Source organism: Trachurus japonicus, chromosome 9 (genome assembly GCF_045865225.1).
Source record: "Trachurus japonicus isolate A0001 chromosome 9, Traja_1.0".
NCBI classification, from domain to species: Eukaryota; Metazoa; Chordata; class Actinopteri; order Carangiformes; family Carangidae; genus Trachurus; species Trachurus japonicus.
The window spans coordinates 13774035-13797260 of record NC_140915.1 but is presented as its reverse complement, the minus strand read 5'-3'; the positions used below and the strand labels follow the sequence as shown (position 1 = coordinate 13797260).

The window sequence follows — 23226 nt, the reverse complement described above, 5'->3', positions numbered from 1 at the left end:
GAGCGATAGAAGGAGCCTGTGCCAGCTCTTGATTACTCTATTGCAGCTTGGCTATGAGGGTTTTTACAGAGCAGCAGCAGAGTAGTTCACCTTTTGCCTGTAGCTGCAGTAAAGCTAACAGCCGCTAACTCCGGTAATATCCATCTTTATTAGGAGCACAATCAAAAATAATGGACATCTATCTTTAGCTGACCTCCTGAGAATGACTCTGCATGTTACAGTACGTAGTTTGTTAGAAGATATTTGATTCATATTGTTGCAAATGTGGTAACGTAGGCGCAAAAACCACTCAGGTTCTTTGATTTTTGGGCAGTATTCCCATAGTCAGTCATGATGAGAATTGTTATTTTCTACAACAGAGGCTGCTACAGCCCTTAACCCATGTGTATAATAATAGTGGCCATTTGTGTATTCCAGTTTTGAAATATTACATTTGTATATTGTACTTCTATGACGCTGTAGGACTGAGCAGCGTAAAAACCACCAACCGTTCACTTGGGTGTTTTGCTCGTAGCAACACACAGCACCTGTAAACAGACTTTGATGTGGAGTGCCCCCCTGCCCTCCCATAAAGTAAATAAATCAACCGCAATAGAAAAAAAACATCCTCTAGCCATGTTATTCAATGTACTGTATGGTGTGTGTTTCATTATCTGTCTGTTAAATTACTGAGTGCGTATCTATGTACCTGTTCTTGTCCTTGTTCTTCAGATATGAAATGTTTTAATTTGTTTTTTTGTCTCTCACCTCCTCAGACAGAGACTCAGTCAAGGTAAGGCTACACTTTAATATTTTCTTCTGCAAAAAGACATGTGTGGATCTTGGCTTCATTTCTGGTTGCTCAACTTAAGCTCTTTTTTAAATGACACTCTCAATATAAAAGAAACAAAGACATGTAAATATATTGATGGCCTTTGCTCACATGAGGCAGTTGCTTCGCTTTCCTTCAATATTCCTCCTTTCTTTATCAATTTTTATTCTTATTAGTACCAGAAATCTAGGATTAGTTATAGACAATTAACAATGACAATAAAAACCATTCATAAAGACACTTTAGACTGATATAAACTCTAAACAGTTGTAAAAATGTCTTAAAGTCTGTAAAGCAGGAGATTTGTTTGTGCCCACAAAGTTATACTGTGTTATGTTGTTCCAATGATGTCAAAGGTCAAATTTTTATTTTATTTTACGAGTTTTGATATCATTAGAAAATGTTTTTGTGGTTTTAAGACCTAAAACATTATCCTCGTGTAGTTTTACATCTTCTCTCTCTCTGGAGCTCTAGTAACAAACAGGTCAGTGTCAGCCAATCAGAGGAGAGGCTCTGATCTGTTGAGTGGGTGTGACATCACAAAGTTACAGAAATCCTGACATTTTGTTTTAATGCTTAGTTTCTAAACACTTGCTGTGTGTGAATTTCCCTGTGGATTGAACGCTTTGAGACTTTAACCAATATAATATGTAACCTCAAGCTGCTTTTTAATCAAAAACAGACATGGACATCTCACTTTACAGAATATGGGACCTTTAATGTCTTTAACTCAAATAACATTCACACATCAGATAATTGATTTTTCACAAAACTCCACGTCTTCATGTGTTTAACACAGATTAGCCGTTTAAAATGTTAATGTTCATTTTAAAGAAGCCCGACTACAGCTCATCACACTACTGATATTATTAAGTAATCATAAGACACGGATATATTATACATCCCCATAAGAGTTTTAGTATCCATTTCTGATCCACTTCTTATCCATTATGTATTCTACACTTGAGCTTTGCAGGAAAAACCATGTATTTAAAATATCTGATACATGAAAATGGTGCCAAATAGGAATAAAGAGAAACCCCAAGATGCACACTAAAAAAGGGGGGAAGAAAGAAAAAAAAAAGCAAACAGCACGTCTGGTTGGTGAAGGAAGGAGGGAGCAGAAAGAGGCAGCGCAACAGATCAACGGAACAACCAGCGCTTGTAGTAATTAGTCCCTTAAGCGGAGCTCTTTTTCCCAAGGCAAACATTTGGTTTGTTGAATACTCAATGAGCAGATTAGCATTTCTTTATTCCAGCAGCCTGAGCTCACACACACACACACACACACACACACACACACACACACACGCGCGCGAGTTTAACGGGTTAGATGTGTTCTCTGGTGTTTTGGAGTAGGTGGAGACAGGAGGAATGTTTTAATATGTTATCTCCCGCTCCCCATGTAGTATATCCACCTCCACACACACACACACAGACACACACACACACACACTCAGAGCTGCTGTAGGCACCATGATGGGAGCGATTAGCAGTGTGTGTGTGTGTGTGCCTGTGTGTGTGCGTTTGTGTGTGTGTGAGCCCGTCAGAAATCAGTGGTAAAGATAGAGAGAGCAGAATGATGAATGCCCTTCATTAGCACCCAGTGAGCACACACACACACACACACACACACACACACACACACACACACGCACGCACACACACACAGAGCTGCTCTTTGACATGGCGGCCAACAGTCACTTCATGAAACCAATAAGCCCCTTGTCAGTGGTCTACAGTTGCCTTGGCAACAGTCCACAGGGTACAGTGCGTGTGAATTGCATGAACATCTGTGCCTTAATGTCCTTGGCGTTAGCACCTCGCACGCTGACAAAGGTATGCAGGTGTAGACGTACGTGTGTGTGTGTGTGTGTGTGTGTGTGTGTGTGTGTGTGTGTGTGTGTGTGTACGTGTGTGTGTGTGTGCATACTTATTGTTGTCAGTACAAGCAGACGCTTATGAAGCTGCGGTGTGTTTCTGCGCCCTCTCTGGCCTGTTGGTGTTGGGGCTCAGATGAAGCTCATTATGGGCTTAGTTACTGTATTGAAGCCACTGCTCTATGTTTCTGGGTTTGTGTGTATGCATCTGTGTGTGTGTGTGTGTGTGGCTTTTTGTATTGTTTTAATCAGAAAAGAGGTGTGTCGGCTCAAGTGGCAGAAAAACAAGCAACAGAGTCTTCTGTTTTTAAACGAACTCAGATATAATAACTCACCCCCTAACAAAGCCTGTATCTTTGATTATTTTCTTTTTTTAATTTTTTTTTTAGATTTTTATTTTTTTTTATTTTTTAGGGGGAAATGAATTCTTAATGATGCGGCTTTCAAGTTTAGCCCGACCTTTTACCGTGAATCACCTGTCAGAGTAAGCACACGGCAGCTTGTTCTCAGTGTGATCACAGCAGAGGCTCTGAGATTTCCTTTTTGTACTTTTCCCCAGCGGTAAACAAGAGTTACACTTGCAGTCTGCATCCTCTTTATCAATGGTAGGATAGTGCACAGTCTGGCCGTCTTTTCAGCGTTATCTGCACACTAGGATAGGAGGTGATGGGTGAGATCAGGTGACGGGAATCCAGGCTTTCTGGTGTGAACAGAGCTTTTATTTTCGCGGGGGTTGTGACAGGGGGAAAAAAAAAAAAAGGTGAGAAACAACAGGAATAAAAGGCAGGATTTCAAATTTAGTTGACACATGGACGAGGAGGAAACTGTTGATGTCTTGTAATACGGGGAGAAAGGAGGGAATGTGGAAATAGGTGGAGAAGATAGAAGAAGATCAAAGTCAATATGAATCTATACTGCATTATGGACATTATAATATAATATAATATCAATATGGTTTTTTTTTTTAGTAGTTGACCAAAAAAAACCCACAGATATTCACATTTCCATCTTTCGCTGAGAGCTCTAAGCGCCTCTTGTCCAAAAGAGGTTAATTCCTGTCCTTGGATCCAGCAGTGGACAATACAGTCTCACCACAATGTCCTGTTTTAAAGCTCACAGACACAGTCGCACATGATATTATGTGATTTCCCTGAGTGTCTTGATACAGTATAATAGGTGACTTGAACTAACTGCCCTCTGTCAGCTTTGTTTCAGCAGATGTCCCTGAAACAACATATGTTTTTGTTCAGGGGACAAAGCCCTCTGGTGGCCACAGTAATTATGATGAGCACAAGGACGAAGTCAAGTGGGCTTATTATAGAGTGATGTAGGAGGAGAGCACCGAACCACCATCTGTGACTAAACCCAACAAAGTGTTGTTGTTTTTTTGTGCCTTAACCTAATCAAATATTAATTATTTATTATATGTGTTATTCTGATTTACTTGACAGTGATTTGTAATTGATTTAGACAGCAAAGACAGATTATGTCACATTGGAAAACCTTTGGAAAAGCAACTGATTTTATTGCTTTTAATGCTTTAAATTCTAAATGCTAATGTTGGAAATGCATTTTTTAAATGCTGAATCAAAGGCAACTGGACTTTTCTCTTGGCTAGGTAGCAACAGCAAAATGTGCATACAGTGAAAAGTAAGGACACCCCTGGTCAAATTTTTTTTTAATGTGAACAGTTAAAGCAAGTGGAAGACGAAATGATCTCCAAAAGGCAGAAAGTTAAACATGACACACACTTTTGCAATATTTTAAGCAATATCAGTGGATTATTTTTGTTTTCTACAATTTTAGAGTGAAAAAGGGAAACAAAGCAGCACTTTGCAAAAGCATGGGAAACCCAGGAGACTTGAGCTCTCAGATAACTTTGACCAAAGTATCAGACAAGCTATTTATATACTATATGCGGGGCAATATATATATATATACATACGCTGTGATAGTTGCCAATAGGGGGGGGGGGTACCTGGTACTAACTATGCAGGGTGGCCAACCCTTTGCTGTGGGCCCTTCTGTCATTTTAAAAATGTAAAAGATTAAAATAAAGAAATATATATTGTTTTAAATGTAAAGGGAAGGTGTCATCTGTAACTTCATGTCTTTTGGAGATCATTTCATCTTCCGCTTGCTGAGCTGTTCACATTAACAGACATTTTGACCAGGGGTGCCCAAACTTTTGCATGTTACTGTACGTATGTATTCTGTACATCCCATCTTCTTGGAGTGAATGTGTAAACCAAGTGATCAAGGGATTTCTGAAACAGAGCACTGGTTTTTAGTAACATGTGCACATGCTCCCTGAGCCTGGCCCCTTATTTAGACTCAACATTAATATTAAGTTGGCTATTGTAATTAAAACTTTCTAATCGAGATCTGGGTTGGGCTGGACTCAGGCCTGGGTCAAACCTTGAATCTAATCTTTCACAATACTTTTTTTTTCTTTTTAAGTGTTGACATTGAAAATATCTGCAGGTTTAGACATTTGTTTTATCACCTTACTTACAGTAAAGTACGCCCACTTTATTTTGAATGTATAAGGCAACACAAAGGCCCTCACTGAGGTTTGCCAGCCTTGAATTCGTGACTCTCCCAATAACATTATTATTTATAATAGTGCTTTCTTCATCATCTCCTTTCACACCTCTGATTATTGGTGTTTCTCTGTTCACACTGTTTGCGAAACTGGAAAAAAAAAAAGAAAAGAAAAAAGTACAGCAGTGGAGGTTACAGGTATCATTATCAGGACTCGCAGAATCAATTTGAAATGGGAGGCAAATATAATTATGATGTGCTTGTAAATTAATACTTTCACCCCGGCAACACCGCGCGGTTCTTCACGCTCACAATGCTCGCGCTGCCGGCGGAGCCTTCATTTGTCTCTGCAGCAAAATTAATTTGCCTTGATGTTTTTGAAAGGGCTAATTTGCAGGCTAATTAATCTAATCAGTCTGGAAAGAGGGAGAGAAAGAGAGAGAAAGAGAGAGAAAGAGAGGGAGGGCCTAAGCTTGTTCTGTCTCACTCAAGGAGAGACTCACACCTGTACACACACTGACATCTCAATATTGTTTGCACATACGGAGTACTAAAATGTAAACAGGTACAAGTCCTTCCTGCCCGACCACACACACACACACACACATACATACATACACACACACACCGACACAACGTCACTCCTCCCCCGCAGAATCTTTGTCATCAACACTTGCAGCACGGCAAAGGGCAGTGGAAAGGTTACAAGCGTGAGTTAGTGGAAAGGTCGAGTTAAAGGTCCTGCTTTATTTTTCTTCTCTCTGTCCGTCGTCTGCCGGGTAAGGAGCGCCTCCCAATGAGAGGGAGAGATCAGCGGGGACAGGCGGAGCAAGAGGGGAGATGTTTAGTTGACCTTATTTTGATCTTTGCTTCTCAAAGAGGATTAATCCTTCAGTAATGGTATTTAAAGGATGCCGTATTTGATTATGAAAAGAGAGACATCAGTGGACCGACTCCGCCTTCTACAGTAGTTTCAAAAATAATGCTGCCGGGTTCAAGCAGCGGTGGCAGTACAGTAGTCGACTCGCCATTGTCAGGGATGCGGCACAGCTTTGGTATTGTGTGGTACAGTAAAAAATGAAATGGGTTTTAAGAGGAAGAGGAGTTTTTACAGTAAAGTGATGTGGAAATCCCAGTCATTTTGTATCTGTGTTGTTCGTCTGCACGCTTAGTCCCAGATTTGTCCTGACTTAGTGGTGCTGGAGGACGACTCCTAGAACGAGACTCCTGTGTCTTACATTTTGCTTTTCACCCTGTTTGTGGGGATGATACGAGTCATTTTGTTCTATGGAGGTCTTCACAGACTAATTTGGAGCCTTATGAGTCTTGGCTTCATGTCATTATATTTTCTGCTCTAAGACCAGGATCCACTTTGAGGTTGTTGTTTTTTTTAGTCTTATTCAGAGGGATAAATAGGGAAGGTGGAGGAGAAGATGGAATAATATCAAAGTCAAGATTTGTTTAGTTTAGTTTATTTAGTTTGATACAGGACAGTGTACAATACCATTGATCAATTGTATAGAGCAACGAAAAGATGGTTGTACCCGATTTAGCTTTAGCAGCTGATTTCCATCTGTAGGCCTAGTCCCAACATACAATTCACAAATACAGATCACAATAAAATACAGGAGGAGCTTGGAACATATGACAACATACTGTACAGTAGGTCAACACACACAAGTTGACATTGTGTGTGACATACTGATATTACAGACATACATTTCTTAATTTAAAATGGAGGAACACACAAAACACTAAAAAGATGAAGATAAACTATCAAATACACCCACATACACAATGGGTATAGAATGGTCAGTTCACTAGTCTCACAGATAGTTTTGGTTTGTACTTAAACTCAATGTAATGGAAGCTAATGGGATGTTGTGTTTGTTGTTCACATTGATAAAAAATTATATTTACAAAATTCAATAGGAAAGTCAAAACTCAAAAATGACTTTGGATAATCCACAGAACAAGTGGAACAAGATCTGTTTCTTTGACAGAAAGTAGTTCCCTAACCGCTTCTAAGACATTTACTGTAGCAATTGAATAGACAATATAATTATATGATAAGATCGGTCAGTGTAGTTTATGTTAAAGTATGTTTTCTTCCTCTTCCATTAAGTATAACGTTCATTGTTTTCTTTCAGAGCTCGTCTGTTTCTCCCTCGGCCAGTTTCCGGGCCGGAGAGAAGCACCGCAGTTCAAGCGATTACTCCTCTGACAGCAAGAAACAGAAGACAGATGATAAAGACTTGGCCTCCACACGCTACGTGAGTGAAGATGTAACAGTTAGTCTTTACTCAGCTGAACAGCAAAGGCTTTTTTAAAGGAAACTTCAGGGAATGTGTGATCTTTTCTCGTTTGCCCATCTGAAACTACACTTTTAATCAAAATTAAGTTCAAATTAATAAATTCACCATTTTAGACATGTACTCTGATATAAAACCCACTACAAAACCAAGGCAGCGTGAAACACAGTTCTGTTTATGATATAATCGAACATAAGCCACTTTTAATCCTCCAGTATTTGATGTTTTTGACCAGTTCTCAATGGAGATATGAATTTGAACCCAGTGCGCTGCAGTTTATGACTTGAACCTCAGCCAAGTGAGCCATCTGGACGCTCCACCGTGGAGCCAGTTCGACCATTTCATCTAATAATTGTAACTAAACTTTAAAACACCACATGGAAATTGACAAAGGAAAGATTAGAACAAGTTTATCGCACTCTGTTATAACCTTAATTAAATCCTTGATTTTTATGATAACCCTATTTCATTACCACACGCCTAATTTTATTTCAGATTAATGAGGTGTTGTGTTGGGTAAAGCACTGATTGTCTGTGGCTTTATAGTTAATTAATGAAGACTGATGATCGTTCTTCCTGTCAAACCTCAGCAGGTGGACTCACACATGAACACCTTTCATTTTACGCTATAATTAAACAATATGCAGGTCATGCAGGTTCTGTACACACTGGGATATTATTTTCATGTAGAGCTGTGTGTGTGTGTAGTTCAGCATCACAGTAAAATGAAGTTAGAGTCAAGTTTTTTTTTTCCTCTGTGTGTCTGTGGCAGGAAAGTGATGCAGAGAAGAGCGATGACAACCTGGTAGTGGATGTCTCCAATGAGGTACGAAAACAGTTTAACAGTACGGCAGCTTCTGTGTTACCCAATCTAAAAAAGAAACCAATATCTTATGCTCTCGTCATCCTCACCCCCCTCAGGACCCGGCGTCTCCTCGAGGAAGTCCTGCCCACTCTCCTCGGGAGAACGGATTGGACAAAAGTCGCCTGTCGAAGAAGGACGCTCCCCTGAGCCCGTCCTCCATCGCTTCCTCCAGCAGCACACCTTCATCCAAGTCCAAAGAGATTAATTTGGTGAGTCATTTGGGGTAATTATAGCCTTCTGATCTTTTTCATCAATTCCCGGGGTAGTTTTCTATTTTTAAACATTGAGAAAAGTGTTAAAGAAAATTGTAAGTGATCACTGGAATTAAGTTAAAGAGCCGAGTGAAGGCTCCGTGATTGAAAGGAAAGATCTCTTGTTGGATAGAAGATTTTAAGACTTAATGATGTTTCAGCTCTGCTGTTAAAGGTGTACAGAAATGGCCGTTTGTCCTGTTTGTCGCGCCAAGTTGTCACGAGTTGCCGTACGAGTTTACCTGAGTAAGGAAAACGAATTTGATTGGTTGTTATCGAGCGGGTGGGATATTCAATGTTTGGGGCGAGACTGAGCTCAGTGTGTGTATGTGTACAGACGTTTGATTGACGGATGACGGATCCAATATCAGTGGCTGGTGAATCGTGAGCAGGCTGACGTATAATCCGTGCGCCTGCATTATCCAATGCGGAAAAAAACTACCTCACTTTCATCCCGGATTTACTCGAAAATAGAATTTTGCACAAAGTTTGGGCTACATCGTCTGATAGATGAGTTTTTACACTAATTTTATGACCCAGAGTGGGCTCAAATTCAATTTTCTTTTCTGTACACCTTTAAATAAATGGACAAACTAAAACCGTTGTGTCACAGAATGAGAAGTCCACAACGCCTGTGTCCAAGTCCAGCACCCCGACATCCCGCTCTGATGCCCCGACGCCCAGCAGCACCGCCACTCCCGGGCTGAGGTCTGCACCTGGTAAACCAACGGGTGTGGAGGCGCTGGGTGAGTAAAATCATCTCTGTGTGGATGAAGATGGTCAGAATCAAATGGATGTTCATAGATTATAACTGAAATATATAGTTTACATGTACACTAATGTAGAGAATGTGGTTTATGTATTTTGGCTGAAACAGGTCTGAGACTTGTTTCGCATGTGTCTGGTCTCGTAGCTCCAGGTCTCCGTACGCCGCTGGCCGTGCCGTGCTCGTACCCCGGGCCGTTCGGTATGGTCCCTCACCCGGGCATGAACGGAGAGCTGAGCGCAGCGGGAGCGGCCTACACCGGCCTGCACAACATCTCGCCACAGATGAGCGCGGTGGCCGCTGCAGCAGTGGCAGCTTACGGACGCACACAAGTGGTACTCACAACAACACACATTACTGTAACACTTTTTATTCTGTAGATGTAAACATTAACGCCCACACACTCAGTCAGTGTCCATGATTAACTTTAAGAGCCAGTTACATCTTACTCAAGGGGAAATTGGACTAAAATACAGTTTGTGTTATAGATAGGATTTGTTTTTTTTACAACTATTTTGTGAGCAGAAGCCACATCATCACATCATGTTGTTAGAATATGTTTTACAGTGTTACATTAAATATAAAGATGCCATCTGCTTTTCAACCAAACTTAGTCTGATAAAAAAAGTAAAGTAAATGCCAATGTAAACTTTAAGCGACAACCAGATTTACTTCTCTGTGACGGATATGGACCTTCTATTAGCCTACATCTTTTCAGTTGTTTTTGTGTATTGGTTTAATTTTGTCACCCTCTTGTCCTCTGTAGGTGGGATTCGATCCCCACCACCACATACGCGTCCCTGCCCTTCCTCCCAACCTGTCGGGCATTCCTGGTGGAAAACCGTACGTTTCCCTTTCCTCATTATCACAATTCCACTAATAAGGTTAAAGGGATAGTTCAACATTTTGGCAAATTGGCCCATTGCCGTAATCCCTATAGTCACAGCAGTAGGTTCGTTACCTTTAATTGTCGGTGCCGCGAGCTGCTCAGAGCTACGCTACGGAGACTAATGGGATTTCTTGGTTTCCCTCATCAAACTAATCAAATACACAATCCAACAACTCCAAAACGCTCTGGTGGACAAGTTGTGACCTGCACATTCACCACGTTTTTGATGTTTTTGAGGCAAATGCAGAGGAAAAAACTGCCCCTGAAGGGAACACACATCAGCGGTTTTGCATGAATTTACCTCTAAAACAACTCTGTATGGTAACGTTCTGCTATTATCTCATAGCGTGGTGAATGTGCAGGTCACAATTTGTTTGTGCATTTTGGAGTTGTTGGATTGTGTATTTTATGAGTTTGATGAGAGAAAAAAAGAAATCCCATGAGCCTCCGTAGCGTAGCTCTGAGCAGCTCGCGGCTCTGCTCTGCCGTTCTAAAAATAGCTTGCACCGACAATTAAAGGTAACAAACCTACTGCTATGACTATAGGGATTATGGCAATGGGGCAATTTGCCAAAATGTTGAACTATCCCTTTAAAATAAATTTTATATATATTATATATTCCCTCTTATTTGCTTTTACCCGTCTCCTCACCCTCCTTGTTTCTTCTCTCTCTCCTCTCAGAGCCTACTCCTTCCACGTGAGCGCTGATGGACAGATGCAGCCTGTGCCTTTTCCTCCGGATGCACTGATCGGCCCTGGCATCCCGCGCCACGCACGCCAGATCAATACCCTCAGCCACGGGGAGGTGGTGTGTGCTGTCACCATCAGTAACCCGACCCGTCATGTCTACACCGGCGGCAAGGGCTGCGTCAAGGTGTGGGACATCAGTCACCCGGGAAACAAGACTCCTGTGTCCCAGCTGGACTGCCTTGTGAGTAACGATCACACACACACACACACACACACACACACACACACACACACACACAAACATACACACACATGCAATGTTACATCATATATGGATAAAATACACACATAGCACATGTTTTATTATGTCACCTGTAGTTAAAGCAGAAGTAAGCGATCCGGTCGTTTTGGCTAACTTCTTGTCAGCCGATGGAGTTAGCAGTCCCCGCCCTCGTCCCTACGTCACCACATTCACGCGCATCCCTTGGCTGCACACACAGAGAGGACCGCCCCTTTATGCCGTTCTCTCTCCTCATTGGATAAAGGTTGTAGGATACAAGGAAAGTTTTCTCCTCGGCTTACAGCAGAGCAGAGTGACTGACAGACCCGTGTTTCAGACCAAACACTCTATATAAGTGATTGCTGTCGGAAGATATAACTATTTAAGACTTATAAGGCTTACTTGTGCTTTAATGCTCACAGCAGCTACTCTAGTTCATGTTTGTTGTTTTTAATGACAGTGAAAAGTACTCGTGTTTGTCCGTCACATCAGAACAGAGACAACTACATCCGCTCCTGTCGACTGCTTCCTGACGGGCGGACTCTGATTGTCGGGGGCGAAGCGAGCACTCTGTCAATCTGGGATCTGGCAACACCAACTCCACGGATAAAAGCAGAACTAACTTCGTCGGCGCCCGCGTGTTACGCTCTGGCCATCAGCCCCGACTCAAAGGTCTGCTTTTCCTGCTGCTCCGACGGAAACATCGCTGTGTGGGACCTTCACAACCAGACTCTGGTCAGGTACGGAGCTGGGAGTGTGGAGTGTGTGTGTGTGTGTGTGTGTGAGGGTTGGCCTCATAGATGGCAACACAAAACAGCTGTAACACATGGTGATATCTGTGCAACTTAAAGGGATAGTTCAACATTTTGGCAAATTGGCCCATTGCCATAATCCCTATAGTCACAGCAGGAGGTTCGGTACCTTTAATTGTCAGTGCAAGCTATTTTTAGAACGGCGGAGCAGAGCCGCGAGCTGCTCAGAGCTACGCTACGGAGGCTCATGGGATTTCCTGGTTTGCCTCATCAAAGTTGTTCATCATCAGCTGTTTTGCATGAATTTACCTCTAAAACAACTCTGTATGGTAACGTTCTGTTATTATCTCAGTGTGGTGAATGTGCAGGTCACAACTTGTCCACCAGAGCGTTTTGGAGTTGTTGGATTGTGTATTTGATGAGTTTGATGAGGGAAACCAAGAAATACCCATTAGCCACCGTAGCGTAGCTCTGAGCAGCTCGCGGCTCTGCTCCGCCGTTCTAAAAACAGCTTGCACCGTCAATTAAAGGTAACAAACCTACTGCTATGACTATAGCGATTATGGCAATGAGCAAAATGTTGAACTACCCCTTTAAGGAAAACATGGCCCAGATGAAACAATGTGTAACAATGTGTAGCCTTGACTCTCAGCTCTGAACTGGAAACAGGTTTAAGTGCCAGAGATCAAAACTCAAACAAAGCAGGTTTGTTGTTTTTGTTTCAGCCTTAGATATAAAGGATACTTGTTGCACTGTTTGTTTTGTTTTGTTGCTGTTTTGTTGCTCCCCATCCTCACTGTGCAGGGAAAGTTCAGCTTGGCAGTTTTAACCAAATTAAGATGACAGTGTTTTTTACAATATTTCATTGAAATTCAAAGTTAACACTGTCAAATGGGCCAGTTAACAAAAACCAAGGTTTTTGGCAGTTAGTGCTGATGTGAAACGAGACACCGCTGGAGTGCATCACAAAAGTTTCCTCTAAACTGACTTGGTGCCTATTTGGATTTACCATCTTTTACATTTTACAGCCCATCTATGCTATATTGATACGATATATCTACGATGATGAAATTACTTGAAATGATTCACCACGGTGTGAAGGGGTGGGACGCTCATCAGAAAATATTACTCTAGTGTTTCTTACCCGTGTGTGACAAGTGCCAGAGAGAGTGTGTAGGTTTCAAATTCAGCCCGTCGTCACTTTGTCATCTCACAGTATCACTGACAAGTTCTCCTGTCGCTGGCAGATGGTGTGGCAATCACTCAATTCGCCGCTCATCAGTCTCTGGTTTGGACTCGGGGTGCAGTTCTGTGTACGTTCTCACAACCCGAGGCCAACAAAGTGAAGCTGTAGAGAAGCTTTCCTTCCTCCTGCTATTTTAAAGGGATACGCCAGCATTTTTTTTTCGTGTCTTGCCTCACTCCTGAGTCCATGACAAGCAGATAGACACCATCCTTTCGACTGTGTGTGCAGTAACGAGGGAGATAGAGCCCGTATCGCCTGTAATTAGCTTAGCTCAAATGCTGGAAGTGTATCGGTAGTGTTAGCCTGCCTCCACCTAAAGTCATCAGAGACACTGTTCAGCAACTCTAAACGGAAACCGGCGGGCCGATCTTCGTCTCAGAGCTGACAAAACTCTCCCCTTTAAAGGGACAACGAGGAGTTTTGGAAAAGCAAAGTGTTTTCACACTACATTTATGAGCCTCCGCACGCACTGTATAATTCTTTGACCGGCGCAAGACGGACTCATGTTTTCATTCATCAAGAATTAAAGTCAGAGGTTCGAAGACGATCACATACCGTCGTAGTTCCAACTATAAACGGCGTTTCGGCTGCGTTATTCTCATGACTCGCCACGAAACCGAAAGTAAGGAAACACTGGTCGGCTCGACCAGCATTTCCACCACCACCAATAATAACAAAATAACGATAGAGACAAAACGATATATTTATCGAAAGTGTGGGTAGCGTAGATTCATTCACATTAACGTGAGACTTTTTTATAACCAAATAGAAACTCCTCGTTGTCCCTTTAAAAATGTTTGAAATGTTGATGAAGTGATATATTTACAGAGTTTAGAGCTAAAATGAAATCAGCTTCTGACTGCTGATTTCGGCTTCGGTAGGAGGCAGGCTAACACTACCTATGCACTTCCAGTGTTTGAGCTAAGCTAATTATGGGCGATACGGCTCTATCTCCCTTGTTACTGCACGCACAGTCGAAAGGATGGTGTCTATGTGCTTGTCATGGACTCGGGAGTGAGGCAAGACACGAAAAGAAATGTTGGCGTATCCCTTTAAGAGAATCTCTTCTCACTTCATTCTCTGATTTTCGGAACACTTTCTTATTGAGTGTGTGTTTGTTTTGTTTTGTTATTTCCTTCAGGCAGTTCCAGGGCCACACTGATGGGGCCAGTTGTATAGACATTTCTAACGATGGGACCAAGCTGTGGACCGGAGGCCTGGACAACACGGTCCGGTCCTGGGACCTGAGGGAGGGACGACAGCTGCAGCAGCATGACTTCACCTCCCAGGTAACACAGGACCCTCCACTAGGGATGTCACATTTATAGATTTTCTTGGTACGATTATTGTCAGAGAAATAATCACGGTATTACGATTATTATGCATCAATAAATTTCACACGACTATGAATGTGTAAAATCAAATATAGTCAAAATATAATTACATTACTAATCTCTAAATATAGGACCAGTTATTAATCCCTCAGGGGAAGTGTTTGAAATATTTAAGTCATTAATTGCCATCTATACCAATTGTTTTAGTTTATTTTTTTAAATTACAAATGACACGCTAACATTTAAATTCCCACCAATTCAGTGTTACGGACCAGTATCTGGGCATCTTCCTTTACCTTGGTGCACATCTGCCGATATGGTTCCGACATAATCTTTTTGGGAAAGTGACGGTATTTAAGAATCCTTACGATCCAATTAATTGCGGCTTTTAATACCGCGATTAATTGTGAAAACAAGTAATTGTGACATCCCTACCCTCCACACATAGATACACACTTCTATTAGCACTATAAAAGGCCACAGTTATAATGTGAGTCATCTCTAACTTGTCACCGTGTCTGTGTGTGTGTGTGTGTGTACGCTTAAAGCCTATATAGGTTGTATAGTGGTGTTGTGGGACGGCAGTTTGTAGGTGGTTTTGGTCCACTTTTTATTTAGTTTTTATCATCGTTCTGCGATAGAAATCGTGCGTCACAGGACAAGTCACAGCAATTTGCCGTTTGTGCGATTACACCCTCGGGCTGTGATTTATTGCAGTAATTTACAAACTCAGTTCAGAACATTTAAGCTGCACTCAGGGCCAGACCGAGCTCCGGTTTTCCTCGCCTATCCTTAGATACCTTTAACACTAATAACACCGGCAGTTAGAATTTTTTTTTTTTTTTTTTTTCAAGTGAGGAGAAGAGCAGCAATAATAGACCATTACCGCAATTTTCCTGAAAAGACCCATTTCACAGTCTCAGTGTGCACAGGAAGAGGTGAGTGTGCATTAAAGATAACTCAGGGAGGGCAGGGCAGACCGGGGTAGACCCGGCCCGATAAAATGCTTGTGCTTTCCAGTAATATCTTTTCTAACCTCCAGAAAACAGCTTCACAGCATGCGTTTTAACAGAGAAGAAAGACACGTATTCACCAGGTTTAACAAGCCATCATGTATATTTTTCAGTCTTAATCATCTGAAAGACATTTTGTCAAGACGTGTTAAACAAATGAGGACTGACTCAATCGTTCACCCACCTCGTTTTCATTTCCACAGTCCTGCTGCGTGGATCTGTTGCATATTCAATACCATTTTAGAAACTGAAACAGCCATCTGTTTTGACAGATTAGTACGTCCGGGGACTGAAATGTTTATGATGGTGTAGAGAAGCATACAGTGGACATTTGCCAACAAGTGCCCGCCCCCGCAGACGAGCACGATCTTCACACACTCAATCATTCCCAGAGCAGATGAATATAGGAGATGATATTTTGTATAAACTATAGCTTCTGTAACAGTTTGGGGTGTTTGTTTTTTTGTGGTTTGCAGATCTTCTCTCTGGGATACTGTCCAACGGGCGAGTGGCTGGCAGTGGGGATGGAGAACAGTAACGTGGAGGTCCTGCATGTCACCAAACCTGACAAGTACCAGCTCCACCTGCATGAAAGCTGCGTGCTCTCGCTCAGATTTGCTCACTGTGGTAAGAGTCAACACACATCTACAGTATGAAGACAGCCAGCAGCTAGTTTCTGACAGGAAGGAAATGAATGCATGTACCAAAAGCTCAGGGAAATATACAAGTCAACTGTCGATGACTTGGTTCAACATCAACTTATGTTACGTGACATCATGCACCAGAGAAGATGATACATTTTTTTGTTGTTTCACAGTGCTAGGGATGTGACTAAATGTGGCAGGTTTGTGTAGGAGACGAACATCATTAAAAAATTCAGTGTGTAAATGAAGGCATCACACAGTCAGTAAACAAACTGAACCAGTTTAAAAGACATAAAAATGCAGGCAGACCAACAAATAGTGTAGTGCAGTAGTTTCTAAAGTGTTAGCATGGAGCGCACCTGTATGAATGATCAGCAAGAATAAGAAGATTATTATAATGTTGACTTCATCATCACTTGACAATTGAACTATCCAGCAGGTTAATCTGACAAACTTTTGATGATATCAAGATACTGTAGTTAATTTGTTTTTAAGCCACCTGGGAGAGAACTAAACTTTTTTTTTTCATCAACATCAGTTCTGTTTAATAAAAAAAAATATATATATATATATATACAGTATATATATATAAATTGATTTCATTCTGTCTGTCTGAGTGTCTTATCATAATATCATCCCACTCAGTCTGGAACAATTCGCCCTGTGTTGATAAAAAAAAGGAGAAGTTGGTGTTCAGTTGCAGAGCTGTTTTGAGTTTTTTTTTTATCACAGTTTTTGATTTTGTTTTTACATCCAGCCTTACATGAGATGAATTCTCTGAGGGTTTAGCTGCAATAAGTTATGTTTTATTCCATCACTCAGAAAAAACAGAAGAGAGGTTGACCTCTGACTGGCTCTAGTCTGAGAGAGGAAATTATAAAACTACACTGAGTTGGTTTTTAGCTCTTAAAATCACCAATATTATGGATATCAGCACTTCAAATGAAGAGAAAAGAGTCATCATTATTCACAATGAATGACTCTTCAAATTACCACCGTACTACTAGATATATATAAATGAGCTAGTGCGCCACATATATGCATACACATATTTTATATATATATATATATATATATATATATATATATATATATATATATATAAGCCTATTGCTGTTAAGAGGAAACCAAAGAGTGACACATCAAGATAAGCTTTGTCTGAGCCAGTTCTCCCCCCAATTAATTAAGTGTCATTTCAATTAGCAGCTGAAGCCTCGGGCCAGATAAGGCTTCTGCTTTAATACGTCAGTGTCCATGAATGTCAGTGTCCATCGGCTTCACTCGTGTTTTTTATTTAGCAGAAGCTTTAAATAAAGAAAAACACATTTGGGTAAAATTGTTTCATATGTGTCTGCCTTCCTCTGCAGGGAAGTGGTTTGTGAGCACAGGAAAAGACAATCTGCTCAACGCATGGAGAACCCCATATGGAGCCAGCATATTCCAGGTATGTGTGGGGAAACGACAGCTTTTGTGGGAACACAGCCGATTAAAAAAAAAAAAAAGTTAAAATGTTTAATTATCAATAGGAAATGTCTTTTCCCAGATGATGCAGATTGGATAACTGGCTGAAAAGCTTTTTTCTCAGTGTCACGCTCCTTTTTTTCTCCTACATTTTCACACATCTTTTCTCCCTCTTACAGTCAAAGGAGTCGTCTTCAGTGCTGAGCTGCGACATCTCCATAGATGATAAGTACATTGTAACGGGCTCTGGAGATAAGAAAGCCACAGTCTACGAGGTCATCTACTAGGAGGTGGTGGGAAGGACAAGGCCGTCCTTCCACCCAGACTCTCTGTCGTATCTCCGTCAACCGATGTACAGTTTCTCATGTGTATAAAACGGACTTGGAAGGAACGAACCAAACACTTTTAAGTCTTTCTTTCTTTCTTTCTTTCTTTCTTTGGACCATGACCTTTTGTCCTCCTGGCTGGTCGTGGATCAAAACCAACAAGCAGAACCAAGCACAGGGTTTTTCTTTCTTTTTTTTTAAAGAGTGGCTTATTGTGAGGATGAGTGAACGTCCATGTGCACTAAATCTGGGATGGATGCTGTTGTTATAGCACTGACCAGACCACATTCCTTTCTGTGACCCTTTCATGTAAGCATCCGACATATTTGTTTCTACAGTATACAACACATCCACATATCTGGAGACTTTTTTGAACTAAATGGCAGATCATTCCTGCCTCACTCCACAGTATCTTCCCTAGACAACTTCTCATTTTGCGCAGTCTAACCATGACTAAAAACGAGTGGATTGCTTTAACTGTTGAGATGATGACACACATTTCCCCTTTGCAGATGTGTAGAGCTCACATGTGAGGATGGCACAAAGATCCAAAGGACACATGAGTTGTAGTGTTGCTGAAAACAAATTTACAAGAGACTTCATTTAAAAACAACTTCAAACTGGTCATTTCTGCATTTTGATGGCATGCCTTTAGTAAGATCTAAAGGCATCCATCTTTTTATGTTGTTGTTGATTATGTCTTGCCTTCATGCTTGGTATATTATTACCTCATGCCAAATATGCCTAGACGGTAGACTCACAACATTTATCTCAGTGACTTATTTGTTTCTTGCAGACAATTTACCTGTACCTTTGTCATGTCTGCACAATACATATGAAGCTAGTTAGCTTAGCTTAGCATTAAGAGTGCAGTCAGGGAGAGAAACCTGCCTGTTTGCAGCTCATCGTCCCTGTGAGGTTGCAGTTAAAGTAAAAGTAGTTACTGCTCTCATCCAATAAATAATTTTAGGGATGCACGATAAGTCTTTTTTTCCACTAATATCGATAACCGATAACTATCTGCTTGTCAAAACCAACGCCGATACTGATATATAACATTTTTAATAGTTATACATACCTGAGGTTAAGAAAGGCTAAGATGTAGTGACTAAAGATGAATTTAACACAATGGCTCTGCTTCTGACTTAACACAATAATATAACCAACATCACTACTGTAATCACAACAAAAACAACAACAGTTATGACTCTTCAAAAATCAACATAATTATTGTTTCAAATCATCTTAGGGGCAAACAGACTGAAATCGAGACTGAATCAAGGCAATTGCCCCTAGTAATCGGCAAAAAATGTCTTTTCCAGACTTATATGTGTATTTTGACAGATAATTATTTGCCAATAATTATCTGTACTGATAGTTATCATACATCCCTAAATAATCTGGCACCTTTGCTTCTTCAAGATATGTTTTGGATACATGATAGGACAGTCCTTCAGGCAGACCCAAGTTAGTAAAGCTGTTTACCCCTGATTCCAGTCTTTATGCTAAGCTAAGCTAACCAGCCGTTGTAATGGACAGACACTGAGTTGTTCTTATTTAAATCTTGACAAAAAATAATGTCTCAGTATCTTAGAGTCGACCTTTTATTTTTATTTTCTCATGCTTCAACCTCAGAGCGAATGAATGAGCTCACTTTGTTTATGTGTCTGGTCTGTTGTGTCTGATGTGTGTGTGTGTGTGTGTGTTTTGACCCTGTGGGCATTGAAGAAACAACCTAACGAGATTGCCCTCACTGCCCTCACTACTACTGCCCCCTAACTTCAGCTTCCTCTGGACGCTTTCTGGTCAGATCCTGTCTGACAGATTTCAGTGAAGCTGTCTGTGTCGAGAGGTCAACTGACCCCCCACCTTTTCCCGCCTGGATTTTCCTTTTCAGACTTTTGGGGCATTTATTTGAAAAACAAGTGGTCAGCGAAATGGTCGTGATTTCCTTCTGTTGGCTTGTAGAAAATAACACAGTGCCTTTATACTGTCTGCTAACGCTTCTGACTCCATTTCGTCCTGCTGAGTGTTCGACTACATGAAGAGCTGACACGTGATGGACTCTGTTGGAATGGTTTTTAACAATTTTGTGTTTTTTTTTTTTTTTGACTGTACTGTACATCTTGCAGCATTTTACGATTGACTTTATAAAAAAGAAAAGAAAAAAAAAAAGATCAGTTATCAGCAGAGTAACATAAGTTGCACCCCAGATTTTCCAGTTCGAAGTGTATCAGAATCAAACTTGTCATTGTTTCACCAGCTTTGCTGAGCACATGCACGTGAGATACATTATTCATGGCTATACTGCTGCTTCAGTCTGACAGTTTGAAGCATGGTGCTCTAGTTTTTAGAGCTATGTTATTCTTTGCTCAACTTTTTTTTTCTTGCTTCTAGACTGCTCTACTTTTTGCAGTTCTGTTACGTAGCTACAACACTATACATACGACTCTTGGTAAACCAAACCTACAGTAACGTCACCTATCCTCACTCCTGAAGTTCTGCTATTGCTACATAGCTAGCAGTAGTGTTCAGCTGTTTTTACCACTTCAAACTCTCATCACTTTCCAATAGCGAGTCAGTGCGACACCGAAGACATGGCACTGCCCAGAGGATGTATTAACAACGTCTTATTTTGTAAACACAAAGCTGTTGTCTAGCCGCTGTCATCTCAACCTGCTCCTGGCAAGAAACTTTGCAGAGAAACAATTGGCCCCTGTAAACAGACACCGTAACCATTTACAGGCTCAGTCTGAAACTTTTTTTTTTTTTTTAAACATGTGCCTAAACCCGAACCAACCGTACACCATATGATCCATAATTTTACACCACTTAACAGATATTTTAATACCACAACCTGCATATTTTAGCTTTGGCTTATATTTCCAGTGCAAAACAGGTGTATATGGCTAATTGAGAAAGAAATGTACCTTGCACGAAACAAGAGAAGGCTTCTAGTTTTTCTTGTGTTCATAGGAAGGGTTAAATTTCATCTAATACATGTCACCTGTGTAACTCAAAGTCCATGAAACATTGCCAGTGTCATCATTCGAAGTAGAATAGCCCATAACCTGTTTTGTTCACTCAGTTTCTTCTTTTCTGTTTCCTGACACAAAGAGTTGTAGAAAAGATAATTAAAACCAGTCATCATCTTTAGTAATGAAAACCATGACTACAGTAAAACATCTTTAATGGTTTATCTCTGGTTAACATTTCTAAACTGATGAAGACACTCAGTCCTCATGCTCAGAACTAATCTGCCTGAGATCTATTGATCTGTGTTATTGCACTTAAATATAGATATTGAGATCTGTAAAAGTTCATTTGTGTCAGTGAGAGTCGTACGATCCTCTCTGAGTGTGTATGAAAGCTCTTTGCAGTAAATCAATATACATCAAATCAGTTTTTGAAAAGCTTCATACTGTATTTGCACTGGAAAGAAGTTTTTTAGTTAAATGCCAAGGAGAAACACGTCGCCTGCAGTCGTTCAGGTCTTTTGTTAAAATTACAATACGGTATTGTTTGTTGTGGCTGTGACACAGACAGACTGAGTTTTGAGATTATAGGCTAGAGATGCTTTTGTACATTACTGTAACTCAGTTTTATGGAGCCATGATGCATAGTACACAAATATGTTCATGTGACATTGGAAGAAACTACTGGTGTGAAAGCAAAGGGACATTTTGGAGTGTAGTCACGACCTTATGAAAGATGTCCCAGTGCTATAACTGATATTTTTTGTGATTTCAGTGACATTGTACATTCAAAGGACTGCTCATGTTAGTTGTTTGTTTTCCACAGTGTTTGCCTTATGTTGTACACTTTCTCTCTAAATCTGAAACGACTCAACTGTTTGCCGCAGTCAGCTACGCTTTCAAATTAAAATGACAACTCATCCACTTTGCTGTCAAGGACTGCTCCGCTGTGCTTTCTGCTCTTGAATGACTCATAAAATCTGGTGGCACCTTCTTGTACTGAATCTAATACTACTGCAACTTTCGTCCCCACTGATAATGGAAACATAGGAAATGCATTTCGGTTGCACTCGCGAGTCAAACCTTAATGTTACTCGTCCCGTGTGATTGCTACAAGTTAGCTGGCTAACATGACCTGTTACAGAAACAATGTTATGTACAGTAATGGTGTGTTGAGCATTTAGCTCGACTGGACTCATGAAGGTATTATACAATTACTGTAAACATGTAATAATTCAAGCTTACAGTGAAACTTCCTGTTGCTAGTGGAGCTTTTTTTTTCTTTCTTTTTTTCTTCAATACAAAATGCCTTTGCTCTCTTTTTTCTAGTCTGTGGTTGATTTTATTAAATTATTGTGTGGAGTGTTTTGTCTCAGCCTCATTCACTGTTCCAGTGTTAGCAAAACAAGTTTGTCTCTGCAACACTGATTCTGTGTGTAGCATGTCGGACAGACTTCAAGAAAACATTATTTTTTTAAAGTATCTTTCGACTGATTCCTACTTGCACGGCCAAGAAAAACGACCTTGTGTGTTACAGTGTGCAACAAAGAGGGCTTTTCTGTATCTTTTTTGAAGAGTATCCATGACATTTGATCATATATAGCAGAAATTTAAAAAATAATGGAGTATGACTGTGATGGGGCACAGGTTAACCTACAGTCAGTGACAAGCAGATTCATTCCCTCCTGCAAAAAAGAGAAAAAGAAAAAAAAGAGATATTAAACGTTCATAACAGAACACTTGACTTTAGTTCACGTATTTCATTTCTCAATTCGTATAGTCGTGTATGGCAACCTGTTAATGGACTCATTGTCAACCAGCCTCTTGTCTGTGCGTGCCCCGGGCATCAATATTCTAATGGTTTCCTTGACAAGCTAATACTGCTATACCTGTACTGTACCTTGGCAAAAGTCACAGCCACAGCCAGACATTAATTCTGTGAGGCTTTTTCTTCTGAACTCTGGTTCTTTGTAACTCTTTATATCTGTTCAAGACGCTCTGCCCTTGAAAGAAACCAACACAATAGCACTGTTTAGTAACAAAACAACCAGAACAACAGCTTCTACAGTAGTTTGTCCTTTGAGCTCTTTGTTTTTCTACTCTGACCTACAGTACTACAATGGTGCACTCATAACGGTCAAAAAGTTGAGTGTGGAACGATGGACGCTTTTCCACTCTCAATGATC

At 40.8% G+C, this 23226-nt stretch overlaps 1 protein-coding gene across 3 annotated transcripts in view; it reads left to right on the top strand.

Annotated features, from left to right (window-relative positions):
* LOC146981077 (transducin-like enhancer protein 4) overlaps positions 1-18943 on the top strand; it is a 42224-nt gene extending 23281 nt beyond the window's left edge. For 2 of the 3 annotated variants that reach the window (XM_085786027.1, XM_085786024.1), the window contains exons 8-20: positions 756-772; positions 7386-7508; positions 8320-8373; positions 8469-8621; positions 9277-9409; positions 9577-9764; positions 10196-10272; positions 11001-11250; positions 11782-12029; positions 14429-14576; positions 16111-16261; positions 17646-17722; positions 17919-18942. In XM_085786027.1, coding sequence (XP_085642153.1) covers positions 756-772; positions 7386-7508; positions 8320-8373; positions 8469-8621; positions 9277-9409; positions 9577-9764; positions 10196-10272; positions 11001-11250; positions 11782-12029; positions 14429-14576; positions 16111-16261; positions 17646-17722; positions 17919-18026 — 1727 coding nt within the window. In that variant the 3' untranslated portion in view covers positions 18027-18942. Of the gene's footprint in view, positions 1-755; positions 773-7385; positions 7509-8319; positions 8374-8468; positions 8622-9276; positions 9410-9576; positions 9765-10195; positions 10273-11000; positions 11251-11781; positions 12030-14428; positions 14577-16110; positions 16262-17645; positions 17723-17918 lie in introns of all 3 variants that reach the window. The other variant, XM_085786026.1, reaches the window with a different exon arrangement.
* The last annotated feature ends 4283 nt before the right edge of the window (positions 18944-23226 follow it).